Source organism: Sardina pilchardus, chromosome 9 (assembly GCF_963854185.1).
Source record: "Sardina pilchardus chromosome 9, fSarPil1.1, whole genome shotgun sequence".
Taxonomy (NCBI): Eukaryota; Metazoa; Chordata; class Actinopteri; order Clupeiformes; family Clupeidae; genus Sardina; species Sardina pilchardus.
This window is the reverse complement of record NC_085002.1, coordinates 31,487,947-31,503,540: the sequence shown is the minus strand read 5'-3', so window position 1 is coordinate 31,503,540 and position 15,594 is coordinate 31,487,947. Positions and strand designations below refer to the sequence as shown.

General features: G+C 41.9%; 1 protein-coding gene across 7 annotated transcripts in view; it reads right to left on the bottom strand.

Moving 5' to 3' along the window:
- Positions 1-15,594, bottom strand: part of atp2b2 (ATPase plasma membrane Ca2+ transporting 2) — a 51,163-nt gene that overhangs the window by 16,631 nt on the left and 18,938 nt on the right. For 2 of the 7 annotated variants that reach the window (XM_062544734.1, XM_062544737.1), the window contains exons 3-12: positions 15,231-15,488; positions 14,410-14,535; positions 13,007-13,132; positions 12,273-12,305; positions 11,043-11,135; positions 8,300-8,341; positions 6,920-7,084; positions 6,530-6,744; positions 6,128-6,370; positions 164-405 (exon numbers count right to left, since the gene is read on the bottom strand). In XM_062544734.1, the coding sequence (XP_062400718.1) occupies positions 164-405; positions 6,128-6,370; positions 6,530-6,744; positions 6,920-7,084; positions 8,300-8,341; positions 11,043-11,135; positions 12,273-12,305; positions 13,007-13,132; positions 14,410-14,535; positions 15,231-15,488 (1,543 nt within the window). The remainder of the gene's footprint in view (positions 1-163; positions 406-6,127; positions 6,371-6,529; positions 6,745-6,919; positions 7,085-8,299; positions 8,342-11,042; positions 11,136-12,272; positions 12,306-13,006; positions 13,133-14,409; positions 14,536-15,230; positions 15,489-15,594) is intronic. The other 5 variants (XM_062544735.1, XM_062544738.1, XM_062544739.1 and 2 more) reach the window with 3 other exon arrangements.

Sequence of the window (15,594 nt, the reverse complement as noted above, 5' to 3'; positions counted from 1 at the left end):
AAATGGATAAATGATAGGGGATCAAATGACATCAACATTCAGAAAGCATGCTTTTCATTTACAAGAGCCCTGCCAAGTTGTGGGGTAGATTAACATAAATATCTGGTAAAACAATTTCCTTACTGGCATGCAGCCTAAAATGTTATTATCGGAGGCCACTTACTTCTTGAGCACAATCTCAGATGCCCCCTTGCTGTACATGCGGAAGCTGCCATCTGGGAGCTTGATCACAGTGCTCATGGACTTTCGGACAGAATTGAAGGTGTAGACCTTGTAGAGCTTCTCCTCAGGGATCTGGTTGCGAATAGTCTGGTAGTCTCGTTTGAGATCCCGGACCAAACCCAACAAGCCGCATTCAGTCTTATTGCCAACTTGCTTGGGGAGACCACCTTCCTTGTCAGGGGGCTGGGGAGACATCAGCAGGCATCACGTCAGTAATGAGAGTTCAGTTGCAGTGGAACAAAATTGCTTTCCCATCCCATTGGTTTTAAAGTTATGCAGGGATCTGCACAGATAGCATGGATTTCAGGAGCACTTACTGTATCCATGTCTATTACCAATGCATGTGTGGGAGCAAGTGAAATACTTGGGAAGGATGGGATTAAGCTACATGGTGAGATTAAATATGATTTGGTGGTTGGGGCTACCTTGCATAGTCTGCCTTTATAACACGGATAAACCTGCTGATCTGGTACCTCATATTTCAGCTATCCACATGCCTGTACTTTCTGTTGGTCTCTTCACTGAAGTGAAATAATGTACATGTGAGTGTTTCAGGAGATTTAAAGTGCTTTTCTCCGAGCCATTTCAGTGGGTACAGGAAAATGGTGGTTGCCATAGCAATGCTAGCTGAGGTGCTGTTAGGCAAAGTGACAAGGAGATGACTGGTGCTCTCCACAGCTAGATTTATTTCACACTCTCCATTCCAGCTCTCTCACGCACACACACACACACACACACACACACACACCAGGCCTTCACTCTGGAACACTTTGCTCTGTCTACTTTCCTCTCTCAAACATGTATGAGCAGTCACATGAAAACAGTATACAGGCAAAACATCTGTTTGCCATGGAAGTGTTCAGGGGCTGTACAGTATATTGTCCATGCTGTAAACTATGAGTAGGCCAGATGTTTTCTGATTGAAATGACATTATGTTACATCAGTAGATTTGAGATGAAAATTTTTTGCCCTGGTTTGTTCACAGTCACACAAAAGAGAAACAAATCACGCTAGCCTCTGACGATATTCATAATACCTGTGTGTGTGTGTGTGTGTGTGTGTGTGTGTGTGTCTGGAGACTAAACCCAATGATCAACTTTTAAAGCACAATATCCACAATACATCACCAACAAATACAAAAGACTGGAGGCTAGCTGCTTTCTCAGTGCCTTTGCTGTTGGCTGTTATTTGGCTCATACTGATACAAAGATATGTACTCAAAACGTTTATTCAATGTCCATCTCCATGTTATACCCACCACTGCTCATAGACCTTGTTAGACCTCATAAAGTAGAAATATAAGTAGGCTTAATGCATCAGTATCAGAAGGTCAAAGTAGATAACTTAACTTTAAACTTAAATTCAATTCAATTCATATTAATCATTATGGTCTCCAGTTATTCATCCATGGCACGGCATGGCTGATAACTGCTCCAAATACCAACCACCATCTCCAGCTTCACCTAATAGAAATCAAGCATCTATTGTGATCTTCATTTCTGGCACTATGAAGTATTTGGTCACTGATGCATCAAATCATGACACATTTTTAATTTGCTTTTCTAAGCAAAAGGACAAGCAAACGAGCAGGGAATTCACTGTGTGCATGAGTCCTCTCCAACATGTCTATGGCGGGCATCAGCATTTCCCCGTCAACATTTTCCAGGCTAGAAAGTCACACAGGGTCATTTCTGGAGGACCCAACCAAGGTCCTGTTTGACGTGCTACTCGGATGCCCGGGGAGAGGAGCTGGCATAAGTGGCACAGGGTAACAGCTGTCCTCTCCCTGGTCAGCGGGCGCCGCTGCGATCCACGGCATATGGCGCACAGAGAGCTGGCAGCGCCGCTTCCTCTTTAGAGCGCTTTTCACACTAGCAGCCGTGCCACTCCTGCCGCCTACCCCCCCAAACCACACCACAGGCCTCCACTCCCAGCATCCCCTGCTCCGCAGGGCCCCACAATCCCCTCCTGCGTCCTCAATAAGGTCCTTTTCATTTTTACCTCTTTGATTTCAGCTCATTAAAGACAGAATTTGATGGAGCCTGCTTAAGGGATGAGAGGTGAGCCTCACTGTTACAGTAGGTGCCCAAATGGCGTTCACCAAAGCGGGGGAACCCAGAGCTTACGAAGAGGATATTGGCAGCCTCTGACTTCACATGGTGAAGGGAGCTGGTCACCATGCCCTCGTGCCCACAGCGATTCAGAGCTAGACAATATAACACTCATTTGAAGTAGTCCATGGAGATATCTCGCATTGCAGTAACAGTGATAACAACCCTGCAATAGCACACAGCAGCAAATACCACTGAGACACAGGGAATATTTCACGCCAAAAATACTGGACAGGTACAACTGCTACCTCTTCCTCTGCTGGCTATTAAACTGTCTTGGTAAACTACTCAGTAACATCATCTAAATTCCCCGGGTGTTAAGTAGAGAGTTATGCAGCTTAAGTGTGTTTTGAATGTAAAATGTTGTTTCTTAAAATGTTCTCTTTAAGGCAACACTAAAGCACGTTTCCTTTGTTGCACACATGCTATTTGTTTATCCAGTGAATAATGATGTCCACAGCAAAGGTATGTTGCATGATTTTATGACCATTTTTAAGTCTGATGTAACATCGAAGCAAGTCAAATTTGTAGTTTCTTATGTCTCATTCCATCGAACTACAGATTTGCTACCCGATCTGGTAAACTTACATAGTGTGATTATAGCCGATAGAGGGCCGGGAAGCGAATTCAGAAGCGCTGTTCTCACTGTTATGAGTTGATGAACCACTGAAATGATTTTGGAAACATCATTTTAAGGTACAAAAAACTCTACAGAGTTGCTTAAAAACTAATTTGTCTGCAAAAAAATCTCTGAATAATCAAATAGCTCTGAAAAAAAGTCTTCCCATCATGCTCCATTCCTACAGTATATAGAGCAGCTATAGTATTTCACATACTGTACTATTACCTGTCTTTGTGATGGATTAAACACACAAAAGAAGCTATTTTACATGCACTGTACTGCACTGGCATCACACATTCAATGTACTGCATGTTTGAACACCTCATGAAGTGGTCGCCACATGTATTTTGTAGGGAGCATTTCCCTCACCAAAAGTAAATAGTGAAAACCCGTAACAATGTTCAAGTTTACACCACTTGTCATTTGAGAGCTACCATTGGAAAGTTCTGGGAACCTGAGAGGAAGCTCAGAAGCCCAAGCTAGCAATGCATCACAGGAACAGGTGGCCCGTGAAGCCCATCTATATTAAAAGATCTTATTTCAGCATGCTTGCCAAAGCTTTCAGGAAACCTATCAACTATGCTGGGCTAGCAACTAGGAGCATTGTATAGTAACTAGGAGTCACTGGCAAACCTCAAAGAAGAATATTCAAAACAACATTCAATATTCAAAAAGAAAGGTCAATAATCAATGATCAATTTTAAATACTGTATTATATATATTGAAAGTCTCTCTCTTGTGGTTTTCTGGAGAGGAACTAGTGCATCAGGTTCTTTACCTGCTTAGTTATCAAAAAGACAGAAAGTGACATACTGAAGGCACATTGACAATCTGTAACACCTGCTGTGCTTACATGATATGCCATTAAGGCTGACCTGGAAGAGTTGTCATGTTCCCTTGGCCACTAAGTGTGACTGAAATCGACAAGACAGTTCATTTTAAAAGAAAGTTTCAAAGTTGAGAGAGAGAAAAGTTAACTTGCTGAGCGAGTAGTGGGTTACGGTGTGAGTTATGTAATGCCATATCACTGAGTGGGCTTAGTAGAGTTTCTTAAGGATGAACCGAGATGACGGAACAGACTTCTGCTGACTGTAGTCTCCATTGAGGCAGAGACAGCGGCAATGATGTGGATATCAAAGCTGTCTTTTGTATGGTGATCAAAGCTCACCAGGGCCAGCCCACGGAAGACAGGTTACGCAAGCACGGAAGGCCTCAAGGGAAGAGGACTCTGATGGGCCTTGTGCTTGGAGATCCCAAAGCCTTTTCTCATGATTAGGACACAATGTTTGGACCTGCATCCCTTGCAGGAGAACTTAGAAACAGCCTGACTCATGTCTCAAAAGAAGACTTCTTCTTCACTAACCAGAACGAATCAAGCCATACTTTCATGCAATATCCCTTTGTCTGTGAGAACAAAAATGAGAATCTTTAACAGGCATGTTAAGAGTGACACAGAACATTTTCTGATTTCTTGATTTCTTGACAACCCCTCTCTGCCTGGATAATAGAATTCATGGGCAAACCACACCAGCTGTTTGAAGATATTAATTAACATTTCAATACTAGTCCATTTCTGAAAAAAACTTCAGTGAATAATTAGAGCTGAAAAGCCAGTCAGCCATGCCAAATTACACTTTGTAGGTACATTGATGAAATATATAGAGAAAAACCAACCAACCATTCTGATGAGAATTAATATACAAGCATGTCATGGAGCACACCACACTAACTATGTAGCAAATAAACGACAGGGAATTCAATTTCTATAACATGCACCTGGAAGCCATTTCATTTCTGACTGTAATCTGCATCTGTCTTTCTCACTCAATTGTAACATAAAACTGTTATTGCTAAAACAAATGAATTGTATGCACTTCAAAATGACTGCATTTCTCTGAGAGGGGCTTGGCTCAATATCCACAGACCATCCATGTCATAGTACAAGAATGAGTGTGATGAAACAACCACTGAACAGTGTTAAAAGAGACATTTGAAATGAGAGTCCACTCCCATGATGGAACGTGCCAGTGCAACTCACCAAGCAGATGGCAAGGATATCAAAATTCAGATGGGCACTACTTCAGCAGAGACGACTAGGAAATGTAGGACACCTCCCAAGTTACATTTCAGATTGTACCACCTCTTAAGCAACTCTGGTGACCCTAGGTTACTTCTATTTTAAATGGTTCATGCTTTAGGGGCCTTTTCTAATTTGGAATACATACATATTGATTTTATAGCGCAATTCTAAACTGAAAAAGACTTTAATTAATGCCCAATGTAATTTACAATACATCAAGGAATGGTGGTCCAAATTAGCTCCTTCATTTTGGGACCACTGTGTTCATGCCCTGAGGTATTTAAGGAGGGTGTCTTTATTAAATGAGAATTAAGCTCTGTAGCCATCCAGCTGTGACCAGACTTAAGATGGGAGACCCGCCTTATTGCAAAGGCATGGCGAGTATCAAGGCAATGGGATGAGATGAAAACGAAGGTCAATTGAATTACAGTACCCTGTGTGATATACTCCTCCCCCCAATAACTGTATCTGCACTTCCCTTTCATTCACCCCAGTTTGTAAAATCAGAAAATAGCAGAGTCTTGAAAGAGAAACTACGAAATAATTCAGCACAGAATTCTTTATTTAGTCTTGTCTATATCCAAGCTTTCAACCTGGGTTGACTTTTGGTATAAAGGCACTTCCATCTCTCCGTGTGTGCTTTTCAACTCAGTTCTGATTTCATCCATATTTCATCTCAACAAAGCTTTAGTCTTTGTATTGACAAGTAGGGGTTAGCTCCATAGGCTGTCTGGCTTTTAAGGAGAACCACTGCACCCATATGTACATAGCCTTGGGAAGGTTATTCTTCAAATGTACTCCACTACAGATAACGTATTCTACAACAGATTACATCAGCATTGTCATTTCATTAGCTATTGGATGAAACAGTTACCGTATGTGCTGCACTGAGGTTGTAAGACTCAAAGCCAATGCCAACAACAATCCATGACCCTGCTTTATAGTAAGGATAGATTCATGTATAGGCCAATGAAACGTTAACATCAATGTGGTAAAGAACCTGCTCAATCACTCCTCAACTCTGTGTTTAGAAAACAGCGGAGACTAAGCTTGACCAGATGGCCTGTGAAACAGCTGGCTCAGTGTCTTACCAGAATCTTGGTGGTGTAGGCGCTGTTGATGGATATGGAATTCACAAGGGTGTCCAGTGTTTTCACATTGATGACACTAGGGTCAGGGATATCTTTGTGATGGACATCTCCAACATAGCACTGCACTGCAGTCATGCGATTGGTAGTCAGCGTGCCCGTTTTGTCAGAGCAGATGGCTGTAGCGTTACCCATGGTTTCACAAGCATCCAAGTGCCTCACCAAGTTGTTGTCCTTCATCATTTTCTATCAAAACACAAATGAGTTTTAGGCCTTTATGTCAGTACTGATTATTACTACATTGCAGACACACACTATTTATTAGGCCCTAAACACCAGATAGCAAATGGCCATTTGACTGACCAGTCGGAGTGATTGAATTATTATTGATTGTGGCTGAAGTACCTTGACTGAGTAGGCCAAGGAGATGGTGACTGCCAGTGGAAGGCCCTCAGGAACAGCCACTACCAGCACTGTCACACCAATGATGAAGAACTTGACAAAATACTGGACATAGACGGGAGTGCACTCGGGCATCCACGGCCTCTTCTGCAGAACAAAGTTGTCGACGGCGAAGTATAGCACCAGGATGATGACTGTAATGGCAGACATCACCAGACCTACAGGAAGGGCATAGACGAAGATGCTGTTGTTGCTGTTCATGATTATCAGTCTCATATGGACTATCCTGTCGTTACTTATTGTGATCTGTAGTTTATCACATCACATGATTTTTTAAAACTTTAAGCTGAAGTCAAGTTTTGAAACGAGACGAGGCATGATTAGACACAGTACCAGCTTTTCCAATCTGAACAGCCAGCTTGGTCAGCTTTCCTTGCAGGACGGACTTCTCTTTCTTGGAGACGTTGGTCTTCTTCTTCTCTTTCTCGTCCGTCTCTCCTCCCTCTGCACTCTTGAGGGGTTGCATCTCCATCGCTGCAGCTCCGTCTTGCTTCTTCACTGTAATGGGGAGAGGAGAGCAGACGTTGGTTATGCAGAGGGCCTCTTTGTTGCTATACATTTGGGCAAGTTGAAGGGCGCATTCAATTCAATCACTCACACTATATATAAACATAAAGGCAATCTGCCATTCCATGTTCAGTAAATTAAAAAAAACTGCACCAGTCGTTCACTCCAAACACAATATTCAGCAGACTTGAAATTGTGCCTGAAAATTGGTCAAAGGACTATGCTTTGCATCTTTTTCAAATGTCTGATCTAGAGCTTCATTGCATTTACATTCCACTGGTTTGTAGAGAAAGGTGGGCTTGTTGTCACTCAGAGTCCTTCTTGTCAAGCCCCTGTACCTTTAAAGGAGCAGCACCTGAAGGCTAGAGCGGCCACCTCCCAGCACCTTGAGGCTGGAGTGCCTCTCCACTCCTCTGTGGGGGAGCATGCTGACCGCTGGGCTCTGGCTCATACCCACTGTATGCATGGATGAGTCACCCCGAGCTCCCAGCACCCTCGGCCTCACTGAGCCAAGTGGATGCTATTAATCCCTCAGACCAAATGCATGACAGACGGTGTAATCTTGCTGTCAGAATTTTACTTTCCTCTCCTATTGTCCTTTAGGGTAGAGAATACCATTGTCTGAAATCTAGACAAATATGGACATTTATGGTTATGGTATAATGGTTACTTTATGATAATTTTATTTGCTGTTTATATTGCATTTAGAGCTGTATAATGTTTGTTATAAATGTTTGTTAAGTATCCTGTTTGAATCCTTTCCTTTGCAAATATTTTCTTATAACATACTTTTTGCTTTTTTTCCCCTTTTTTTTGGAGAGACCTCTGTTTCATGGTCTAAGAGTGTACAATACATCTCAACATCAGTACATATAATCATCTTGTCTTCTTCGCCCTCAGCTGCCTAACTGTATGTCCTATTTAGAGCGCCACAACACATTCAACAAATCATTTTCTCTGCAGGTTGCGATACATACGGCGGCCCGGCCCCAACCTTTGGCCAGCACCAGCACTCCAGGAGCACACAGATAGATAGATAATCAAGAGACCTTGACAGGCTCAGTAGGAGCAGCAGACAGGTGGGACACAGAGTGACAATGCTACAAACACAGATGTCAGGCTTAAATGGGAAGCCCTGGAGCTATACGGCCACCAGGCCAGGGAGGGGGAGGAACCAGAGGGAGGGCTCAAGTGAGAGGAGGTTACCTTTTGTCTGGTTGTTCTCCGTATTCCCATCCTGCATTTTACCTATGATGAAGACATACAAGACACAGAACCACAAAAAAAGACAAAAAAGTAACCAAAGCAGACAGTAAGACACCAAACGTTCACAAGGACATTACAATGAAATCAAAATAAAAAAGGAAGACAGAATATGAAGATTTATTCAACATTTCAATGACAGTAACATACATAACATAACGCTGCATTTTAATGGTGTGGCTTTGGTGAGGGTGCAACACATTGCCATGATGTAACTACTTTATGGCGTATGATCTTCTGTGTGCTTTATTCATTGAAAAATATATAAATGACTTATTTAACTTTAACACGAATGGGTAGGCAATAAAAAGTGTCGACTTTAACTATTTTCAGTGAAAGTAATCTACATAATTTGGATAAGAGCATATGCAAAATTAGACTGCAGTCTAACATATTTGCTCTGATTTATTAAAATCAGAAAAAGGTTAGTAATTATGTATAATGCATTCATTTCTGTATGTTGGTATGTGGTACAATCTATTTGTAATGAGTCAGTGACATACTCACATTAAAGACTAGAGAGAGTCTGACATTTTAACAAGACAAGAAAAAGCCAATCTAGTAGTCCAGACGAAACGATCACATATTAAACACAGTGATGCAGGAAAGAGCGACACAGGTACACACACTGACACTGAAGACATGCAGACCACCACCACACTGACACAAGGATGCGCATGCAACATCTCATTGGTCAAGGTAGAGAGGAGGGTTGGTATGTGACTAAAGCCTGATGCTAAAATGGGGCATACTTATACCTGACTGGACATTCACAACTCGCAAAACATTTCCCTAGCTATCATCTTCCACTCAAACTCAAAATCAATCTTATTTCTCCACACTGAATATTTTCAAAGTGTCCTATCTTAAAAATGCATTAGTTCCAATATGTTTTGATAAATAACGTACACATACAGGTCAGTCACATAAACTTCTGGCTTCAGACATAAAATACATTGAAACATATACTGTCTAGATTGTCCATTTGCTATATACACAGCAGAATACAACAACACAACTTGTTGTATCATTTAAACTACTCTGACCTGTTGATGCTCATACTGTACTGTTTGATTAAATATAGAACAAGTAGAAAGTGTCCATTGATGCTCATAAACTCCAACGAATACTCAAGGTCAACATGACTGCATACGAATCAAGTTTAAAGGAAGCATGTTAGCAATGAAATACAAGGTGTATTAAGCCAACATGCTTGGGAAGTTTAAAGGTTGAGCATGCGGAAGGAACTGCCACAATATTCATTTCAATAGTAAGGAAGCCAATGATGTCAACAGTTTTCAGCACAATCTTTGTTAAAATTCCTAATATTTGTATTGATAGTATCGTGATGCCTTGCTGTTTTCCCAAATATAAGTCACATTTTAAGTGAATCAACAATAACCTTCTAAACAATAAACAAGGCATTTGCAGTCTCTATTTGATCAGTGTCATAATTAGTGTTGTTTTCGCTTTGTTTTGTTTAACAAAATGTATTTTAGATTCACCTAATATATTTAATCTATACAGATGCCTCCAGAAAAGTATTGCCTTCTGCTAGGTGCATATAGGGTAAATACAGTCCTTGAGGAATTGTACCTATATTTCACATTAATCCATGAACACAATGTGCCACAAAAGACCAGACAATGATACAATACAAACACAAAAAATGGTCTCAGCCACGTTTAGTCTTGGAAATAACAGGGCAACATCTGGATAAAATACCAACAATACCAAAGCTAAGCAACCAACACGGAAAACAATACTGTCAGTGTGGAGTACGAGGACTAACATATAATGTTGCTGTTCATGAACCTCCGATGACCGTTTACACATACTACAAACACTCTTCCTTAAAACTCTGCAGACATTATTTTCAGGACAACAAAACTTCACTTTCAGGACAAATGCACCTCTAAATCAGTAGAACTTTTCATAAAGTGTTGTGTTAGAGAGTGGCACTAAGACAACATATTGGGTAATTAAAGGTCACAGTAGTACATGATTTAAGGTCACTTTCCCCCTGATGCAACTTTTATGCTCATATATTATTGCTCTCTTGATGACAGGAGATGTTAGGGGGTTGCTACTAATAATACGGTACGCTTTATAGTCTGGTAATTGGCAGTCAAGTGTCTACTGTAGTGTTGATCCATACGGAGATCACTGTTTCTGCCCTGGTGTCTAATCGCACAAAACAGCCCATAGCCTCCTTCAATCAACCCAGCATATGGTCAGAGGTCAGACTAACCATAAAGAATATTCAGAGAGCCAGACGCTTTCTTGGAATAGTCATCATACAACGGACAAGGAGAACAGGATTACTCTCCTTTGGATTCCTTTCACAAAACACTCTAATAGAGTACATAACCTGTGGATTAATGTCAAAGAGTATGTGCCTATCTCCACAACCAACAGAACAGACGCATCCCTTCTTTTGTAACTAACAACCAGAGAACTTCTTATTGTGGCATTCCATCTCAGAGAGTTTGGGGGAAATGAGAGAAGGGGAGGAACTGGAAGGGGGGAAAACAGCAAGGAAAGAAGGAGGAAATATTCACAACTTCCAGAGGCATGCATTTGCGAAGGGTTGTACAGTCAGCAGAGGGGGAGGTAAGGAGAACTGAGGAGAGGGAAGGATAGGGAGACCCATGGGAAAAGGACAACGGAGGTCTTCTCAACCTACCATTGACTAGGCTGGCGTTACCAGGGGCATTTGCACCTGCAGCACCATCGGTGGCTATAGTTGCGATGGGGTGGGAGGAGGGATGGGAGCAGTCTAGCCAGTAATAATGGGATAATAAAAAAGGGATAATAGTGAACAAAAATAACATGGTTAAGAGCTTCTTCACTAGGATTAGTTAGCTTAGCTTGTTTCTTCAGTCAACTGCTTTCACCTAAAAGGGCTCGAGGGATGGCAATAATAGGTGGAACATTCAAAATGCAACATAAAACACAGTCACATATAAAATGGATGAACAAAACAAAAAGAGTGTACACAGCACAACACAATGATCAATGGTACAACAATCAGCCAGAATTGACCAAATACTTGGTATGCTAAGACCAGTATAAAAGGCAAAAATAATTTGGACTTGAGGGTAAGAGAGTGTAAAAGGTGGAAGAGAATAATTTCATTTTATTTCTTAAGGAGACTTGAAGAGCATATGAACACTTAACCGTTTACAGTGATAGCTTGACCACCTGACATCTGGGAGCTAGAGCTTGTTTATTTCAAGCTTGCAAGCCATTGTATACGTCACTTATAGACAGGATATAAAAGCTCTTTAGAGGATTAAATAACAGAGATTGTCTAAACCTAGCATGCTTGTTAGGACCAGAGGTCTTTTCAGTTCAGCAATACAGTACATTTTCCACTGAAATTAATACACTACAAGAAGTAGTCATCTGTAATATGTGCACACCTATTATGAATATTGTTTACTTTGCCCTTGTTAGAGTGACAACATTTAAAGTTCTATGTTTTCACAGATAATGTGTAAAAATCAACACTGGCATAATTATAATACAACCATAAGAACTCTGCCCATTTCTCAAAGGATAGGAAATAACTGAGACTAATTAGTCTCATGGATTCAAACTTGACAAGGCGGAGTGATTTGAGACGCTAAAACCGATTTGGTACAACCATTGATCAGGAGCTCTATGCAGGGGTATGGATGGAATGTGTTTCTGTTTAGACTTAAAAAGATGCGTTAGGGAGGCTCCTCTTTTTAAGCGAGAGAATCACTGTGGCTGAAGCAGGTTGCTAAGGAGGAGGAGGAGGAGGAGGGAGGAGGGAGGAGGTTTAGTAGGGTGATCACACGGTTACAGGAAGTTGAGTCGTGATCGGGTTTGGTGGAAGCCCCCAGGGTAAAAACATGGGATGGGCGAGTGGGAGGGAGACATACTCTACCTGTGAGCTGCTGGCCATCTTCCACTGTATCACCTGCATGGTGGTATGTAGAATGACAGTCACACAAACAGGAGATGCATGTGTGTAGTGCACCCACAGACCAGGGCAGAGCAGATCAAACCCCATCTCTTACTGATTTCTGTGGTGACTTTTCTCCTGTGTTGGACTGGATTTGGTTCATGTCACAGCAATAGTACATATCAGCATATTAAGTGATCTTCAGATCTACTGTACACAGCACCTTGTACAGGAATTCACATCCACAGAGCACAACACACTGGGAGGCAACATCTACTCCAGAGCTATAATGTCCACTTCCTCTTTCTCACACTGTACATGTTCACAGTACATCTGATTAATGCATTGACCCATTTGTGAGTGGATGTCACATTACAATCCCACAAAAATCTGTCGACTGATGTTTCCACAAAAGAGGAGATTAGAGGCAAAAGCTCTTTCATCACATCTATGCCAGAGCTGATGAGATATAGTATATACACACTAGTGTATTAACATCTGCTGTCTGGCTGGTGTCAGATTTCATAAAAGATATAATGTTTTACTATCTATCAGAGCCATATTGACCAAAACTGCCCTCTTGGAAAGGGGCACTCTCCAGGAACTCAAAAAGGCCAGTTACGCTGGATTATAATCAGAAGTAGAGCAAGGCACTGAGGGGCCTTCAGAACAGTCCCAACGTGTGTGTTTAGAGCTGAGACATGAGGCAGACGTACCTTTCTTCTCTTTCTTCTCCTCCTCCTCTCCACCGGCACCCAGCAGGGTGAAGATGATCCCAGTCTGGGAGTTCACTCCCACCGCCGTCACCACCATCCTCCCAGAGCCCTCCATCACATGAGTCCCTGCAGGGTGGCCAACATGCACCATCAGCTCAAATAGGCAATGCAGAGGTAACACTAGCTAGAGGACCCAGGACAAGAAATAAGTGCAAACTCCAGAGGGTCTATGATTAAGACGGGCCATTTAAAGAATGACTGTCTAATGAAACAGATGCATTGTCTGCAGCAGCAGGCTATTATCAGGCTAAGAACAACTGGACAAGATGTTGGCAATGGCAAATAGAGACCACAAGGAGTACAAAGCTGCTTTATAAAATGACAGTAACAAAGTGAGAATCACTACTAGCTACAACGCCAGGGGCTGGCGGGAGCCTTGATCGAGATGTAGCATCTGAGGAGATTACAGCAAACAGTGCTAATAATGGGCATTAGATAAGGACACAGAGCACAAGGGCATTGTGTTATCAATAGCAGTCCCTTATTCAGAGAGATTATCACTGAACACTTCGTACTGGTATTAAGATGTGCTAAAGGAAGCCTTTACAATGCTGTGTGCCTTTTAACCAGAGATATAAAAATAGACCTTGTTTACAATGTCCATTTAACAACCAAGGTAGTCCTATATTGAATTATTTCGCCAAGGGCAAAAAGGTTAAAGAAACACACCCTTTCCCCTTCTCTTCTCCTCCTTCAATAAAACCCACTTTATGATTTCCTGGTTTCTAGAGAAAGCCTTTATGAGGAGAATAACAATGGCAATGGCATCTTTTGTAGATGCCAGCAAACGTCAACTGAATTTATCATTCAGCATGTCAAATATGGCTACTGATGCTGCGCTCATTCTATTGCTTTTGCCCTCCATGTTCTGGGCAAGATAATATTATTCATTTGAGTGGGTAGATGCACCAGTTGACCTTGCTAGTCCTCCAGTGGCTCATTTAGTAGGAGAAGAAATATGGTGAAACTCATTCCAATGAACATAGATGAAACCTATATCTTTTATTTCAACATGTTTTTTGTCTTATTAACAGAAGTAAGTCAGTTGCATTGTTCATGTCTCCCATTAGAACCAATCTACTGCAATAGAGCATAACAGAGCTTGACAAACACTGATGTTATGCCTTTGGTTTTGTTAATGTTGTACTTTCGGTTCATCCATAAAATGTCAGTATATGACTAAATGTCAGGCAATTGCGATTTTTTCGTTCAATTAGTTTCCCATTTTACCTACTTAGAAATGTCAATAAAGTGTAAAGTTCAAAATGTCTGCAAAACAGTCAATTATCTCCAAACACAGGTAAGGTCAACAAAGTGTGAGTGAGAGAGTGCAGCACACTAACCAGACAGCAGCATGGGATCTTTGTCTGCAGCTTTCCGCACGTGGTCTGATTCGCCAGTCAGAGAACTCTCATCAATCTTTAGGTCGTTGCCCTGTATCAACACTCCATCAGCAGGAAGCAGGTCACCTTTAAGAAGAGGCAGGGAACTCGTTTGTTTGACATTCACATTACTGGGAGGAAATAGTCATCTCCTTGTGTCTGCACTCCAGCAGCATTTGAAAACAACATCTGAAAACAACAGCTGAACATATTTGTCCATTTTCTGTTATAAATGAAGGATTTCCCCATTAAAACTCTTTAAAACGGACTTAGCACCTCCCACGTATTGCAGGAGGCATACAGATCTGTGTATGGCTCACAGGTTCAACACATCTATGAGGCTGAGCTCCACTGGTGCTCTCCTATGAGTAATTAGTGGATGCCTCTGAACTCTGCAGTGGGTTTGAAACGTGTGGATCACATCAGTCAAAAAAAAAAACATACCAATTAGTTCCTTGCCTCATTAAGTCTCATTACATATACATATTTTTAGATATACTGGAGACCCAACAGTACAGCAACAGCAAATCACCACATGTTTTCCTTCCACTGCTTAAGGATACATTTTTCTCACAGGAGTTGTTCATGGAAAAGCTGTTGAGCTTGAAAGATGCTTTATGAAAAGCATGATGGCAGTCAATGCAAATAGGACTGTAGAGGCTGCAGAAGAACTGCAGTGACCCTTTGTCATATAAAGCAGTTATATGATGTAACACAACCCATTGCTCAGATGCCACATGTGGAAATGAGTAGTGTATCTGTGAGACAGAGGCCGTACGCACCATACTTGATTTGGGCGATGTCTCCGACCACAATGTCTGCCACGGGCAGTTGGATCACCTGGCTCCCACGCACCACCTGGAACTTTTGTTCCTGCTCGATGCGACTCTGAAGTCCACGGAACTGCTTCTCTTTGCTCCAGTCATTAAAGGCCGTGACCAGCACCACACACACCACTGAGAGTAAGATGGCGGCCCCCTCTATCCAGCCGGCCTCCGCCTCCCCCTCGTCCTCTGCACCTGCAGCCGCCGAGCCACAGCCTGCACACCGGGAGAGGGAGCAGAGAGGAGATCTCACACACACACTAGTGGATGCACAGCTACATTAAATACACACACATAGTGAGGAGATCTCAGACACACATTA